Source organism: Sorex fumeus, unplaced genomic scaffold, assembly GCF_029834395.1.
Source record: "Sorex fumeus unplaced genomic scaffold, SorFum_2.1 ptg000073l, whole genome shotgun sequence".
NCBI classification, from domain to species: Eukaryota; Metazoa; Chordata; class Mammalia; order Eulipotyphla; family Soricidae; genus Sorex; species Sorex fumeus.
The window spans coordinates 4,480,776-4,497,683 of NW_026606130.1; the positions used below are offsets into that span (position 1 = coordinate 4,480,776).

Consider the following 16,908-nt stretch of genomic DNA (forward strand, 5'->3'; position numbering starts at 1 on the left):
ATAGGGGACATGTGACTGATTCTATCATCTCTGCCTACCATATAATCCCATGAATCACATTACAAACTGATCTTGGTATATTATCTTGCTGAGCCCAAGACATAAGCTCCAGTCCTTGTCAGCACGGTTTCCCTAGCAGCTACTACCAATCAGAAATGCCAACAAGCTGAAGTTTCTTTACCAGTCTTCTTGTAGAAGAAAACTTCAGTGCAAGTGTGAGGAAGAACTCAAATAGTAGGGAGTTGAAATAGCTAAGAAATGATGAGGTCAAGGTAGTAAAGAAAAGAGAGCTCTTAAGAAGTTTAGCAGTGAAAGAGTAAAGGTTGGTTGCCGAAGTATAAGGATCAAGACAGCTCCTCTTATAAAATCAGTTTTCAAGATCATCTTAGTACGGAAAATTTGACATAAAAATAGGCTTCATTGTAGGCTTATTTCATTTGATTAACAGAGACATATGGTCCTGCACACATTTATAAAGGAGGAATTCTCTAATAGTGGAAATTTGAGAATCAGTTGTAGTGTGGGGAAGGTGTTAGTCTTGGCCAGGGCCCTTCTTCCAAACCCCTGAAACCATACTCTAAAGGAAAACCTTGGTCTGCAGGGCCAAGTGAAGTGGTGACCACCCTGCCCCATCTTTCCTGGCTCCTCCTCTGTACCTCTTTCCTGCCTTTACCAATATACTCACACCCATTTTCACTCCTCTCCTTCCTATCACCTCTGTCCTACTGCCTTTTCTCCCCATCACCTCAAATTTCTCATCTCCTTCTCTTTCATTTTTCATAGTCTCTACTTGAATCCTCCTTTTTTTGTTGTTGTTGTTGTTGTTGTTCTTGTTTTCTTAAGGGCTTTTGAACACAGAGCAAACACCTCAGATTTCACCCTTGTTCAGGATGAATGGGTGTTTGTAAGGAAATCCAGCTTCAATTCTGTACATTTGGTGTACTGTCCCTGTTAGTGCAGTTGATAAATCACAGCCACCAGTTATTTTTATTTTCATCATTACTGTTTTAATATCTATTAGTTAAAAATAAAATGAGCAGCTACTATGCATCAGCACTCACTCTTTCAAGTGCTTGACATTAATGAACTCAATTATTTTCACAACACCATAAGGTAGGTTCTCTATATTATCCTCATTTATTAAACACGAAAGCTAAAAAAGAACAGTTATGTAGCTTACTTTGGCTTCGATTAATTCCTCTCTCCTTACTATCGTTATAGCTTTTTGTTTTGATGTTCACCTCCTTAAGAGAAGTCATTTGATTTTATGCTATTTTCTTATTACTCAGTGCTCTCTAGGACCTAGAATAGAATAATAGAATATGTGCCATGCACAGAGATTTGCATACACACATTTGCATATGCACTTTCACACACCCACAAACTTCTGTGAATCTACTAACATAGAAACCTCCCTGATTATACAGTACACTTAAGTGGGCTTTATAATTGTATTTGTGAAGCCTCTGCCTTGTTAATATTGGACACATATTTTGCTTCAATATAGTTAATTCTTAGATAAGTTAACATTCCCAGGCTTACCTGATCATTTTCTTTAATAAATTTTGTCAATACCAAAAGTTAATTAATTACAAGTATCCTATGGGATGCTGGGAATCAAACCCAGGTCGCCCGCGTGCAAGGTAAACGCCTTCCCCACTGTGCTATCGATAGCACAGCGGGTAGGGAGTTCGCCTTACAAGCGGCCAACATGGCTGACCCGAGTTCGATTCCTCCACCCCTCTCGAAGAGCCCGGCAAGCTACCGAGAGTATTCAATATGCCAGACACAGTAACAACAAAGTCTCCAATGGAGACGTTACTGGGCCCGCTCGAGCAAATCGACGATCAACGGGAGGGCCTTTACCTTTACCTTTACCTTACCAAAAGTTAAAATAACTGGATAACCTAAGTATTCCCATGCCCTATTCATTCATTCATTCATTCACTCATTCATTCAAACAAAACAATTCTTGGCCCATATATATATATATGCATCCACATGAAGTAGTTACTAAGTTACTGACAATTTTCAAGGTTAAGATGAATACTGCAAGTAAGATAAAGACAAATCCTAGTCAGAACACCTGGTTTCCATCCTTATGTCTACCTCTTCATGTAACATCTTATCTCCAGTAGTCAAAATAGCCCTCTGACCTCTGCATCTTGCTCTGCACACCCCTGATTCTCCATTCTCCTACTTACTAGTAATCACCTGTAATGTACTGCTTCCAGCCAAGTCCATCTGACAACTAATGGAGTTATTATTTTTGTTTGCTTGTGTTGCAATTCTATTTCAATAAATTTACTTCCAATAATACCACTACAATTTTATAACCTTAAGTGCACTGTGAATGATATATATATAATATACACACATAGATATAAAATAAACTGAATTTTCTGTAGACAGAAATGTTTTTCTAGGGCAAAGAGAGCTTTTACTTTTCCATCATCGTCAATCCCAAGTTCTTTGATAGACTAATTGGGTTTAGAAGCGGTGTACTCACCCATGTTATGGTTCAAAGTGGTAGTGAGTGCTGTTGTTATACTGAATTCTGTGAACATGGTGAATCAAGACAAAATATGCTCTTACTCAGAAGGACTCATATCACAGCCTTTCCATTTGAAGGCAGAGCAAAAAAAATCCCTCAAGGATCTCTAAGAGGGATTGGCATCAACTTTGAGCTTACCCTATTAGAATCAAGTTGAATTTTTGGAAAAAGGGCAAACCTAAATTAACATTGGGCTGGAGCGATAGCACAGCGGGTAGGGCGTTCGCCTTACAAGCGGCCAACATGGCTGACCCGAGTTCGATTCCTCCACCCCTCTCGGAGAGCCCGGCAAGCTACCGAGAGTATTCGATATGCCAAACACAGTAACAACAAATTCTCCAATGGAGACATTACTGGACCCGCTCGAGCAAATCGACGATCAACGGGAGGGCCTTTACTTTACTTTACTTTACTAAATTAAGTATGGGCTGGAGCGATAGCACAGCGGGTAGGGCGTTCGCCTTACAAGCGGCCAACATGGCTGACCCGAGTTCGATTCCTCCACCCCTCTCGGAGAGCCCGGCAAGCTACCGAGAGTATTTGATATGCCAGACACAGTAACTTTACTAAATTAACAATTTAAAATGTTTGAACTGGGGCTGAAGCAATAGCACAGCAGGTAGGGCGTTTACCTTGTGTGTGGCCGACCTGGGTTTGATTCCCAGCATCCCATATGGTCCCCTGAGCACCGCCAGGGGTAATTCCTGAGTGCAGAGCCAGGAATAACCCCTGTGCATCACTGGGTGTGACCCAAAAAGCAAAATAAATAAATAATTAAATAAAATGTTTGAACTGGAGTAGAGAGATAGTACAGCAGGTAAGGCACTGTCTTGCATACTGCTGACCCAGATTTGATCCCTGGATCCTCATATGGTACCCCAACCCTGCCATAAGTGATACCTGAGTACAGAGCCTGGAGTAAGCGCTGAGCACTACTGAGTGTGGCCCCAAACAACAAAACATGTGTGAGATACTTGAAATATGACTACAAGGGAACTGGGTAGAAACTTTCCTATATTTCCTACTGGCTAGGAGACTAGGTTGCTAGTTAAGTCACAGGAATATATTGCCAGTGTTACCTATGTATCCCTTTAAACAAATTCCTCCTCATACTGATTCACTTGCCTAAGGTTATATGAGACTTCAATGTGATATTTTCTTCCTGTAGTTGCTTTTTCTGCCTGTCCACTGAGCTTTCTCCTCTCTCTGCATCCTTATTCCTTAGTCCTGACTTTACCACCACACAATCTCTCCAGCTGCCTGCTCAACAGTGTGACCCAGCTGTCCTAATGTCATGCTAAACCCAATTAAATCCAAGTTCATCATGTTTCCTGAGCAAACCAACTCTTCTAATTTACCTCAGCCCTGCCAGTGTCACTGAGAACCTCCCAAGTCCCCAGACTCAAAATCTGGGAATCACATTTAACTTCTCCCCTCTCACTTTTCCTCTGCAGCCAACCGATTAAGAAGATCTGATGAGTCCACTTTCACATTGTCTCCTTCTCATGATTCCCATATGCACATCAGTTACCCTTGTTATTTCCCTATGAATTACTGTAGTAGCCTCCATAGTATTCACCCGACATTTGCCTGCTGCTCCCAGGTTTCCAAACCAGAGCTCCAGTTCTGGCACTTCATCAGAGTCTGTTGCATTAAGCCTGATCTTAAACCTAGATTCAAGGCTTCTCATAATATCCTTTTCCATTTTCAGCCAACTTTTCATATTTTCTAGTTCACAGACTTAGACTACATTCTCTTGCCTCTGTGAAATATCCCTCACCCCATTCCTGTCTTTTTGCAATCACCCTAGATTGCAAAATTCAAATTCTTCAAGATTCAAGTTCTCCTTACTTTGTGTGGATCTCTTTAAATTCCCAAACAACGGGCCAGAGAAATAGTAAAATGGTTAAGGTGTTTGCTTTAAACACAGCAGCCCCAAGTTTGTTTGTTTGTTTTTTCCTTAAAATTTTTTGTTTAGGTACCATGATTTACAAAGCTTTATTATTATTGAATCAATGTGAGATACACAGTTACAAAGTTGTTCATGATTTAGTTTCAGTCATACAATGTTCCATCACCAGCACACATTTCCCATCACCAATGTCCCGAGTTTTCTTCCTGCCCCCTGCCCCCAGCCTGCCTCCATGGCAGACACTATTCTCTCTCTCTCTCTCTCTCTCTCTGCCTTTATGTGTGTGCGCCTTTTGGGCATAATTGTTTGCAATACAGGTACTGAAAAGTTATCATGTTTGTTCCTTTACCTACTTTTAGTACTCAGTTCTTGTCCAGAGTAATCATTTCAAACTATCCTAGCTGCTCTCCCACCACTACCAATTGTGTCAAACTTCCAATGTGGATTAGTACTCCTGGCCCTTGTTTCTACTGTTCTTGGCAACCCCAAGTTTGAACCCTGACACTGCATATGGTCCTCTGAGCATATCAGGAGTGATCCATGAGTATAGAACCAGGATTAGTCCCTGAGTACAGCCAGGTGTTACCCCCCCACACACACACACACACTCAAAAGAAAGAAAAGTTAAGAATCCCAACCACATTTTATTTATTCATCAGCAGACATAAAACATAAATGAAGCACCTATTCTTTTAAGGCCCTATATTAGGAGTACTACGTAATGTAAATATGAATAAATCCTTATGATTTCCTTGAAGAGTTCTAAGGGAACCTGAAAGACAGATACAGCTAACTAATCTCCATCAGGCTGCCTTTGAGTCCCATTGAAAGGACTCTTTTCAGGGAGAAGGCAGCTGGAATAGAGAAGGGATTACTAAGAAAATGATGACTGGAGGAATAGGTCGGGATGGGAGATGTGTGCTGAAAGTAGATAATGGACCAAACATGATAACCTCCTAGTATCTGGATTGCAAACCATAATGCCCAAAAGTAGAGAGAGAGTATGGGGAATATTGTCTGCCATGGACGCAGTGGGAGGGAGGGAAAGAGGGGGGGTATACCGGGGATATTGGTGGTGGGGAACGTGCACTGGTGGAGGGATGGATGTTTGATCATTGTGTGATTGTAACCCAAACATGAAAGCTTATAACTATCTCACAGTGATTCAATAAAATTTTTAAAAAAAGAGAAAGGACTCTTTTCTATCAGCCTTTAAAACACACCTCCCATCTTAATATGCACACCCTATCACAGCCCCACTCCTGCAACAAGAGGAGTGTTTTGGTGAGGAAATAAAAGCATATTCTTATCACTCTCATCTTTCTTTCCCTCCTCACACACACAACTCTTCTTCCCACTACAGTTAGGCCATGTTCATAAGCACCTCTGACTTTGCAGTGGCAAAGATCTTCCCATGGAGAAGTCAGCAAACCATTCTCCTATTAATTAACCTCTCTGCAAAGCCTTGAATTACTGCTGTTTCTATGTTTCTATTCCTGTCTGCGGCTAATGTGTTGGCCACTGTCAATGATTCTTTCGTTGCCTCTCCTTTCTTCTTACTCTGTAGTAAGCCTCCCCTGCCAGTCAAAGCAATAGCTTCATGCCACTGATAGCTCCCAAATTCACAGCACATATCCTGATTTGTAGACCAAACTTCCCTCCCAAATTACATTCTAAAATATTATTTGGTTCCAGCTCTCTGCATGCTCCCAATTGAGTCTCTGTTCATATATGCACACTATCACGAGCCCTTTTCCTGTCTGTATTCCTCATTCCACTAATATGCTGCATCTATAGCCACAACTCTGTAACTCTTCTTCCTTATTTCCCCCACCCAATTAATCATTTAGTCCTATTGCTGCCTGCCATCTTTTAAAGTTTTTTAATTTTCCCATTTGGGGCTGGGGAAATCATTCAAAAGTTTGGAGCTCATGCTTTGCAGGCAGGAGCCCTGGGTTCAATTGCTGGCATCACATGGTACACCAAGCACCCCTAGCAGTGCCCCCACAAAAACTGCTCCAGAAGTAGTTCCACCCCTAGTTCCACTGGGTATAACCTCAAATGTAATAAGTAAAATATAAAATAAATCCCTTAATTCTTAATGCAGTGATCCTGGTTCGAGCCCCGTTACCAGCCTTTTCACTGGTCTCCTTACTTGCATCCATCCCCTGCAATTCCATTCCGTGCTCTGCACTGTAGCCAGTGAGCCCTCTGAAGTACACAGATGATCTGTTCATTCCCTCATTTATAAGTTTCCCCACGTTTCCATTCACTTCTTCTACAAAGAGTCATTTCCCACCTACTAGGTGCAAGTACTGTTTTGGAAACTGGCAACACAGCAGGGAGAAAAACAATGTTCTGCCCCATGGCCCTGGGTTAAAGCCAAATGCCTTAGTGTGGGGCGCAGGCTTAGTGTGAGAAGCAGGCTGCGCCTTCTATGAAACTCACACCTGCCTCCTGAGTCTTGTGTCCTGATTCTCCTAATGTCCTTTCCTTGAGCCATATGAAATTCATCTTAGTACCTAAATTCTGTTGTTCTGTTCTACACTTTGTGCGGGTGTTCAGGCACTCTTGGGAATGCCTCCCTCCCACCCTCCATAATGCCATTTGTAACTTTTCTCTGGCAGTAATTTAGAGGCTCAATGGCTGATGCCAAGCTCCAGAGTGAGCTGGATTCAGATCTCAGCTAGCTATGTGTCCTCTGTGAAGTGATCTAACTGTTCTTTGCTTCAGAGCCTCATCATAAAATAGAAGTAATTGAAGTACCTGTTCTATAATTTGATTGTGAGAATTAAGTCAGTCAATCCACCAAATCAGCTTATACACTTTAGATGCCTGACACATAAGACTTTAATAAGTAGAAAGTGTTGTTACTTTTTCTGTATTGCTATTATTTTACCTCTCATCAAACTGTGCCTTCCTCCTAAATATGTCATAATATCTCCATACCCAAAATCCTCGATGGGCATATAGTAGGTATTTAATAAATTTTGGAGGAAGGATAAAAAGGATCAGCTGACAAAGGTTTGTGACCTGCTTTCCTGTGACCCAGTAGGGATTAGGAAGGGAAAACAGCAAGCTAATGGCTTCTTCTGAATGTTTTTGACCAAATACCTTAGTGTATACTGTGTGAATTATGTAAGCAAGAGCCAGAGAGGAGTGAGCAACAAAAGCACATTTTTGAGCTAGATTGAACTGAATGAAAGCTGAGTTATTTCATTGACTCTTGGGTTTAGAAGGGGTTGATTATCTTAAAGTATCTTCACCTTCAGTTCCCAACTTTCAGCCCCATCTCATACTTATCTACCCCCTCCCCAATACTGTATTCTCCTGAAAACTGGACAAATTGATAGGGAAAATTGATAAGAAAGCATAAGGAACTCTGAGGGGAAAGGGCAAGGGATGAGAAGGGTTAGTACTGCCCTTCCCTTGCTGATATCAAAGCCAGCATTTTTTGTTTAAAAGCCTAATGGCCTCTTTCATCCCCTGCTCCATCTGTGTTGCTGGCACTGCTAAGTGGAACGGTCTCTTCTTTCTGCATGTCAACCCTAAGTGCTTTGCCCAGCATCATCCAGAATGTAGGTGAAGCACCTTTTAGGCCAGGGCCTTTTGCCCTAGAAAAGTAAATTCACATTGCAGACATCCCATTGTATGTTGGGTCCTGTGCTTTTTTGCACGCCAAATCTTTTTCTACCTATTATCTCATTGCTGCCTAACACCCCATTATCATCCCTCTGGTAGAAATGACAAAATAGCAATTAAGAAACTCACTGAAGGCACACAGCCAAATACAGTTCTGGCTCTTTCTGACTCTAAAGTCAGTGCTCTTTCCACCTCATTCTGCTGCCTCCAGAGACTGGAAAAGCTATTCATGTTATGGGATGGCTCTTTGAATTATTCCACAGAATTAGCTGAACAGCTAGCTAAACCTTGTGTGAATGTGTTTAATGCAATGTAATTTTAGCATAAAGGTTTAAGGAAAACCTTTGATGAGTTCAACTCTACAGGCTAGGCAAAGAGAATGTGACAGAAGTTCCTGCCTTTGCAAGTTCAAAGTCTAGTAGAAATGAGTTAACAAGTGCAAAAATCAAATATAATATAACACGGAGACAGGGAAAGGCCATAAGAGAGCCAAAGAGGGGGAGAGGGCACCCACACTTGGTTTTAAATATACTCTAGAGTTTCCCAGTGCCTGTTGCCCCCCTCAGTCCCAAGCCAGCTGCCACGCAAAATTGGGTGATGAAACAGGGACTCCTTCAAATCATCTGCGTTCCCTAGCCTAAGAATCACGCAACAAGCAGGACCTGTGAACAACATTTGGGAGATGTTTTGGAACTTGGTCTTGGCGCAGCTAGCCTGATTCAGCAAGGACTATATTATTTATGGATTAGTGAAAGCCAGGTGCTGGTGCAGCCAGAACAGGCTCAGCTGACCATCGAAATTGTGTTCTCTTAATGAGTGAGAGCACTGAACTAGGAAAAGTGGGCAACCACATAGTAGGCACTCAGAATGAAGCCATGCCATCCTAAGCAGACAGCTCAGGTCAAGTCTTGCTTGAGAGTCAGGATCAGCACTGTGATCCTCTGTGAAGGCTAACCACACCCTCTTCCCATATTTCGACAAGAACTCCCTATTTAACTGACTCCTTTTTTTCTTTCTTTCTTTCTTTCTTTCTTTCTTTCTTTCTTTTCTCTTTCTTATAATTTTGGGGCCATACTTGCTATGTTCAGGGCTTACTCCTGACTCTGCACTCAGAGGTTAATCCTGGCAGGGCTTGGGCGACCATATGGGGTGCTAGGGAACAAATCCAGGTGGATCACATGCAAGGCAAGCACTGTACCCGCTGTACTTTCTCCCGGCCTTCCTTCCACTGATTTTCATAGCACTTTGAATCCAGGGATTTGGTTGTCCCCGGGGGAGTGTTGCAGTTGCCTTTTTGCTGTCACTAGCTCTGTATCTGATAAAGGAGTGGGTACTACTTGACACCCATAGAAGAGGAAAGGCAACCTAATGCGAAGGTCCATGCCTGTTTGAAGTCTTCTCATCTAGAGTCAAGCCCAAAAGGTGCTCAGGCTTTAACCAAGCATCCCCTTGGCTAAAAATACAAACCTCTCAAGTTTCTCCTATCAGAAAAGGGAGTTGGTTTCTGGATACATTCCCCAGGTAACCCCTGGTGTGTGCTTCCTATATCAGTTTGGTAAACACTATCTCCACTCAAGGCTCCCCTGAGTTACAGGCGTGGGATTTCAGACAGCTGGGGAAGGTACTAGCCTCTCATGCCCTTTCTTTCTTTTCATAGAAGAGGGGGGGAAAGGTATTAGTATTGTGTTGGGCATTTTCTCTTTAAATGTGTAGGATTTTCTGTTATAGATGTGAATTAGAAGTGGAGACACTATCTATCTCCCCATCAAATCACTCCCATAGGTTCCACAAAGGAACTGTTAGAATCCCTAGACTGTGGCACAATCTCTCCCATGGTATCAGATGCACATCTAGGCTCTCACTAAGAATAATTTGGTAGCAATAGCAATAATCGTTTTTAGAGACTCTTTGAATGGCATCAAATTCATGACACATATCAAGATTTTTTTCATGCCCTCACTACCATTTCCCCCCCTGTGGAATTCAAATTTCCCTGACTTACTTACCATCTAACAATATCACCATTGAGAGCACATAATGTTAAGAACCATATGCTCACTTGCTCTCCAGAGTATATGCACAAATACTATTTCTGTTCAAAACTAAACAGAAATAGTAGCTTTGCATACTTCCCATTCAAAGACTTCTCCCAATTGAATGATTCCCTTTGTCATGGAGTGTTTTTCCCCAGGCTGGCCTTAATAGGGAAGCTGAATCAGATATTGAGAGTTACCAAAGGTCACAAGGAGTCCTCTAGTGAGCTAGAAATAGAATTCCAAAACCTTTATTTTGAGTCCTTGAATTTAAAATCAAGTTCTACTATAGAGAAAAAAAAGCAAAAATGGAGAAACTAAGTTGGTTGAACATTCCTGGGTCAAGGTATCCAAGGCAACTAAAACTACCAGGCAGCCTCCATGTTCTGTGAGGATTGGGGAGGTGAAGGAGAATGCTGCCTTCAAGGACCTGATCATCTAGTATGAGAGATTCAGTCCCTGTTTCTAAAATCTCTAACTAATGTTGAATTTACCTTGATGTCCCTGGAGTATCCCAGAGGAGGTGGCAGCTACAGAGCCCCATGGCAGCAGACTCATTAACCTATATATCATACACTGGCAAGCCCTGTCTATTTGCTAAACAATGAGCACAAGAAAAGGTGCCAGCAGAACATTCTGGCAGTTGGTGGAGAATGAAGGACAGCTTTGTGAAGGAGGTGATATTTGAGCTGCTCCTGGAATGGTGGATAGGTTTTTTACAGGCAGCAGGGATTTGGGGAGGGCATCTGAAGAGAACCATGGCAAAGATCTGAAGGGGAGGACAAAGTGTGGTATGATTAGAAGAGCACAAAACACTTGCTCAAGTACTGAAGAACAAAAGCTGCTGAAGCAGGAGGAAACAGTTGAGACCTGAGCAGTGAGGAGTTTGAAAAGCAAGCGAAAGAATTTCACAGCAGACTGTCACTGTAGGTTTTGAACATGGGGTGTGACACCAGTGAGAAGGGCTTCCGCTGCATCAGCCTGCCCTGCCCCCCGCCCCCCCCCCCCCCACAAACCTCCCTTGCCTTGCCGGTTGTGGTAGGTTTCTTTTGATTGTTCTGTTTTATGTGGTTTAATTTGAATGGTTTCTGTGGTCTCATTTGGTTTTTGACCTTTTTCCTTACAGTTTTTCACAGCATATGGTCCTGATTATGTGCTAGAAATCACGCCAAGCTGCCGGCCAGACCGCAATGAACCCCACCAAGTCCAGCAAATCCTTAACTACATCAAAGGTGAGCACTCCCCCTCGAGTCCTGCCCTCCTCATTCCACCCGGCATGTAGTGGCTCATGGGTGGGGCCTTTCCCCCATGCCATTTGTCGGTGGTGGCTCATGGTTTCACTGACTTGTAAGAGACACCTCTTCTCTTAGACTGACAGATTGTCATTGGAATTCCACACTGGCTGCTGCTCTGGTTGGGGTTGTCATTTGGCTGACTAATGTCACCTTCAGGAAGACAAAAGTTTCCGTTTTAGGCACCTCCACTGGAAAACAAGATCTAAAGCATACCCTGGAATCCTTTCTCTTTACAAGGATGATAATAAAAACCCCTTGAAGATGAGGGAAGTTCAAGTCAATTAAGAGTTGGAAGAGGACTCTCAGTTCCAGTGGGGCCCTTTGGTTCAATAGAGCCCAGAGACTAAAGGCCAACGACAAACTCTGAGTCCCTGGAAGCAGTTCCCCATTGTCACTCTAGTGTCACCTAATAAGGTGAGGCTGTGGCTTTATCCTTCCTTTCACAAAGACTGGCCCAGAATATTCCAGCCTCTGGACAGAGAGCAATTGCTAGTCATCAGGTCCCTTCCTGCTTGATCGTACCACCCACTCACTGTTTGGGTGCTGCCCTCTGCTTTCCAGTAGTGCCCCCTCCCACTTTAGCTGCTGCTTTACAGCTCAACTCACTCCATCTACCTCCCTCCACGCCCCCCCCCCCCCGCCAAAGTGTTTTTGGCAACCATTTTCCTGTTTAATTGAATTTCTATGTATGTGTACATATTTGGGGAGATTCTAATTATTTGCAGAGTTAAGAGGCCAAGGATATCACATTGCCCACCCTGGAAAGTGAAATCCCTGTGTTTATTTATGTAATGGCCACACTAGCACCAGTTCTACCTTTTATTCCCTCCTGGGAATAGAATGCACTATGAAAGGGAGGCCTGTTCTGTGCCAGAGTCAGTCAGAGGAAACTCATGTGCCCTAGGGCGGGGAGGGGGGTGGTCTCGCTAAGGATTGGATTCAGCATTATTTTCAAGCAGAACCCAGTCTGTGACAGCAACAGGGTCCACATCCTAGGCTCCTTCGGGAGAAAAAAATTTTTAAGCTCTTAAGTGATAGACTGCTATGGTCACGCCAGAGCAATGCTTATTTCCTCTTTGAAATATCTCCTAGCCCCCAGTCTTACCTTCACCCTATTGTTTCAGGCATCTCCCTCTGGCCTCTTGATGGCTAATATCCTCAAAAGTTCTCACTTCCTAACCAAATCCTTCTCCCTGTCCAACATTTGATTACTGGTCCTTCTCTGGTGCCGCATCCCTGATTAACACTGACACTTCCACCTCCATTTTCTTTCTGCCCCTTTCAGTTCTGGGATATATTTCCTGTTTTCTTGGGGATTACTACTGGACCAACTTCTCTTACCTCGCTTCCTTCAATCCTGCCACCCTCCTTCCCCCAACCCAGGCTCTAAATTCTGGTAGAGTACAGACAAAGCAGTAGAAATAGAGGAACTAAGCAAGCCTCTGCCACTATTTGCTCACATGTAGGCACCTCCATATGTACAGATATATGAGTACCTTCATGATTTCCTGCGCATACCCAGACTCATGTCTTCAAAGAGTGGTATGATCTTGTTATTGAAGAAATAAAAATGGCAAGCCATAGAAGACATAAGGAAGGTAGTATGAAGGGAAGAGAACTAGGAAAAGTAAGAACCCCCTGCTGCCTCCCCCCCACCAAAATACAGTCAATCTTATAGACAAAAAGAATATGATGATTTTTGGTTAAAAAAATCTTTAAGGAAACCTAAGTTTCATAGAAGTAATGATTATTACAGGATCCTAATGAGTTAAAGCAATCTTAAATCAAAACAGCGAAATGAAGCTGGTAGAAAATGAATGGCCCACAAACTGCATCCTCAGAAACAACCGGATATATACTAGAAGGAAAAGCAGCTTTTTGTCTGCAAGGGAATCAGGGATTTTAATCACCACAGAGCTCAGTGTGAGTCACCGGGGCAAGGTGGCCTCCAGAGATGCTGATGCAATATAGACTTCATTTTCAAAAAAATTCTAGATAAATAGCATAGTGCTCCAGGAGATGAGTTGGGATGGGGAAGAGGCTGGATCCCACGCTCCATGGACCTGATTGGAGGAGCTACAGAACCTAGAGGAAAGAAGGTCCAGAGTGACGCAGTCTTTATTTTGTATCTATTTAAGGCTGTCAGAGACAGGAAAACCTACATAGACAGGACCAATGTAGTCACAGGGCACAGATAGACCCTTGCTTCAATCTTTTTTCTAAGGTGGCTTTTCATTCAATAGAAGAATTCTCTAGCAATTAGACCTGTTCAAAGTGGAACAGTATGCCCAGAAAGGAATAGGGTCTTTGTTGCTGGAGACATATAAGCAGAGGACTTATTTGTCATATCAAATATGAGCCCCTGCATTGAACAGGATTGTTGTTAAATGCCTTCCAATCCTGCTATTCTAGTTTACCGTATAGTAAAATAAGAAGATAGATAAATACTGAGAGGAATGTGATAGAGTACATGAGTCACAGTTGGTGGAGGGAGGTTGGGGAGGAGGTAAAGTTGCGTATGAGGAAGAAATGATGAAGGAGGAAAAAAGAAACTAAGTGGTTGAGAGTGGGTGGGGAGGATCCGAGAGGGTGGGCAGCAAATAAGGTGGCTATAGAATATGGGAACTGTTCAGATTTTCCATTTAACCACCCCTTTCATATTGACAGCGTCTTATGTGCCTGCCATACAAATGAGCAGGACGCACAGGTATAGAAACAAAAAAGAAATTCAGTTAAACTGAGGTGGAAATGAGGCTAGAAAGAAGCCCGAATATGCTTAAAAGGGCCAAGCTAACCTGCCATACTAAGATCATGTCCTTCCAGCCTAGTGACGCATACTGCCATCAGATACTGTGTTGCCATGACAATGGTCAGTGTGGAGAGGCTGCTGAATTTTATGCGTTCTGAAAGATTTTCCTGAACCTGCCTACAAGTCTGTTGTTTGTTCTTGCATATAAAAAAAAAAAACCTTAGCTATGCTGGCCATTTCTCACCAGGGTTTCATCTCTCTTCCCTCTCCTCCAATCCATTAAAAAAGAAAAGGATGGGGAAGAGGAACAAACTGATTTGGGGAGGTGGGGTGGTGATAAAGGTGCAGATAGACTCAGCTTCCATCTAAGGGAAGGAATTTAGCCAGCAAGCCTACTTCAGTTTATTCAGCCTTTGAACTTGGGTTTTTTTCCCTTTGTTTTACCACACCCCTTAGAAGCACAAATGATGGGATTTCGAGCCTATTGGAAATAAAAACTTGAGAAGTTTTCACTTACAGTGTTGCATTCCCTATATCACAGATTGAATGGAGAGACATACAGGTGTCTCTTATTCACCTTCAGTGCCTGTTAGTCTTTTCAGGAGGGGGGAAAAAGACAAAAACCCATGGAGAGTGCATTCAAACTGTTCACTTTAAACAGAAAATTTCGGATTTGCTCCCATAATTTGCTCTTCTTGTGCAAGTGGATCTTGAAGGTCTATGGCCTTGTTTACTATGAAGCACAGATTAGAGAGAAGGTATCTCAGCCGAGCTTCATGAACACCACGGTAAAAGCATCCCCTCGCCAGCCCCCTGTGCTCAAGTTAATTTGCCTTTCCTCTGATTGACATGCTCTGGGAGAACTGGCTCACAGTAAACCTTCCAGAGCTGGAACAGTGCTGATGTCATCAGCCTCAGATGTAGCTCGCTCTGCATGGAGAAAGCAGGATCCTTTTCTTGTCCCTGATACTTACGATGTTTGAATCAAGTAAAGGTCGGGTTGAGGGGAGGGCCAGTTTTCTGTTGCAACCCAGACCCAACTTTCTTTGGGGTGGGGGGTGGGCATGCCTACGTGAGTCTGTGTTGGAGTTGCAACCCGAGATTTCTACACTTGCTCTGAGGTCCCAGACTGTATCTCAGGCTTGCCTGGAATAGAAAGAGAAACGAATGCAACTCTTTGGAGAGGGATGGAGAGTACATAAGAGGGAAAGAGAAAGGCCTTGTGCCTTTCTGCCCTTCCCTAACCCTGAATGAAGCAAGCTTAGTAAAGCAGCCTTTGCAGTGGCTGGGGATGGAGAGCTAGCCAGCAAACTGACATGAATGTGGGTAGAGATGCAGGTGACATCATAAATAAAATAACAAATTGTGATCAATAGAAAGGAGCAATAGTACAGCAGGTAGGGCACTTGCCTTACACACAGCCTACCTGGGTTCATTTCTGGCAACATATATGGTCTCCCGAAGCCCTTCCAGGAGTAATCCCTGAGCACTTAGACAGCAGAAAGCCCTGATCATGAGCCCATAATCAAAACCAAAAGAAAGTAATAAAAATGATAGCTACTATTTATCTTACAGGTGAGGAGACTGAAGTTCAGAGAGGATAAGTGACTTGAGTAAGGTCACCCTTATTTGTTCATTGAGTAATTAATTACTAAGTGTCTACTATGCTAATAGATGGTGGAACAGATATTTGAGTCTAGATCTGTCTGAGTTGTTGCTCTGGACTCAGGCTGTTTGGCCTTTCTTGGTGTCCCTCCTTTTCTCCGTAGTATTGCCCTCTCAAATCTCTCCATCAACACACCTCTGCTTTTCCCATTTGTCTGGCAAACCCTTCCCACCCTGCTTTGTACCCCAGCTTCTTCCATAAAGGTCAGCAATGAGGAATGCCCAGCTCCTAACTTATATATGTAGATATATGCTCCTTGTTGGCTGTCCACAACCCACCTGCCTGTATTGTGGGGTCTGCAAATCATGTTATAAATATCCAAATGGCCTTTAGAAGAAAAAAACGGTATCTGTCTCCTATATTTTAGATGATACCAAGAACCTGAAATTTTTATGTCTCTTTGAAAATAAGAAGAAAACAGTCTTGGACAGCACTCTATATTCTATTCCCTGACCTAAGCCTTCAGCCCTCCCTCAATCCCCATCCTGCCATGCCCACCTTCTTCCCAGCATATTATACTATGAAGCTTCCAGCTTCATTTCAAGTTGTGTAAGTTGAAGAATATAACAGTGTGAACCCGTGCAGCTCCTACTTCCTGTAGTGTGCTGTGGCCACTAGCGCTAGTCTGCTATGTTTAATTCCATACCCAAAACCCTTTGCACAATTTCTAGTAATAGTCTCAGGAAAAATCATTGTGCTGGGCATATGCAGTACTCCTTCTGGCAGTCTAAGTTTGTCGTTCTTTAGGTCTGGGTATGCCCAAAACCTGCTAAAACCCCAAGCTTGAAGCAGTGTCCCTGCCTGATGAGACTCTACACCATGAACACTGCTTCCTTCCATACCTTCTCTTGATTCCTGAGAAGCCATAAGGATATGGTAAAAGGCAGGTTTGGTGCCCACGGATGATGGGCAATTTACCATAGGGCTTACTGGAAAGCCTTTGACACAGGATTGCAGAAGAAACCCTGAAAGAATATGCATGACTTCAGGTGCTGATATCTGTGGTGCCCACTCCCTTATGGCCCCTTATCATCCCCTGTCCTTTCTAAATTCCTCT

General features: G+C 43.0%; 1 protein-coding gene across 1 annotated transcript in view; it reads left to right on the forward strand.

Annotated features, from left to right (window-relative positions):
• Window positions 1-16,908, forward strand: part of HDAC8 (histone deacetylase 8) — a 425,847-nt gene that overhangs the window by 378,745 nt on the left and 30,194 nt on the right. Inside the window, exon 10 of the mRNA XM_056130090.1 lies at window positions 11,268-11,373. Coding sequence (XP_055986065.1) covers window positions 11,268-11,373 — 106 coding nt within the window. The remainder of the gene's footprint in view (window positions 1-11,267; window positions 11,374-16,908) is intronic.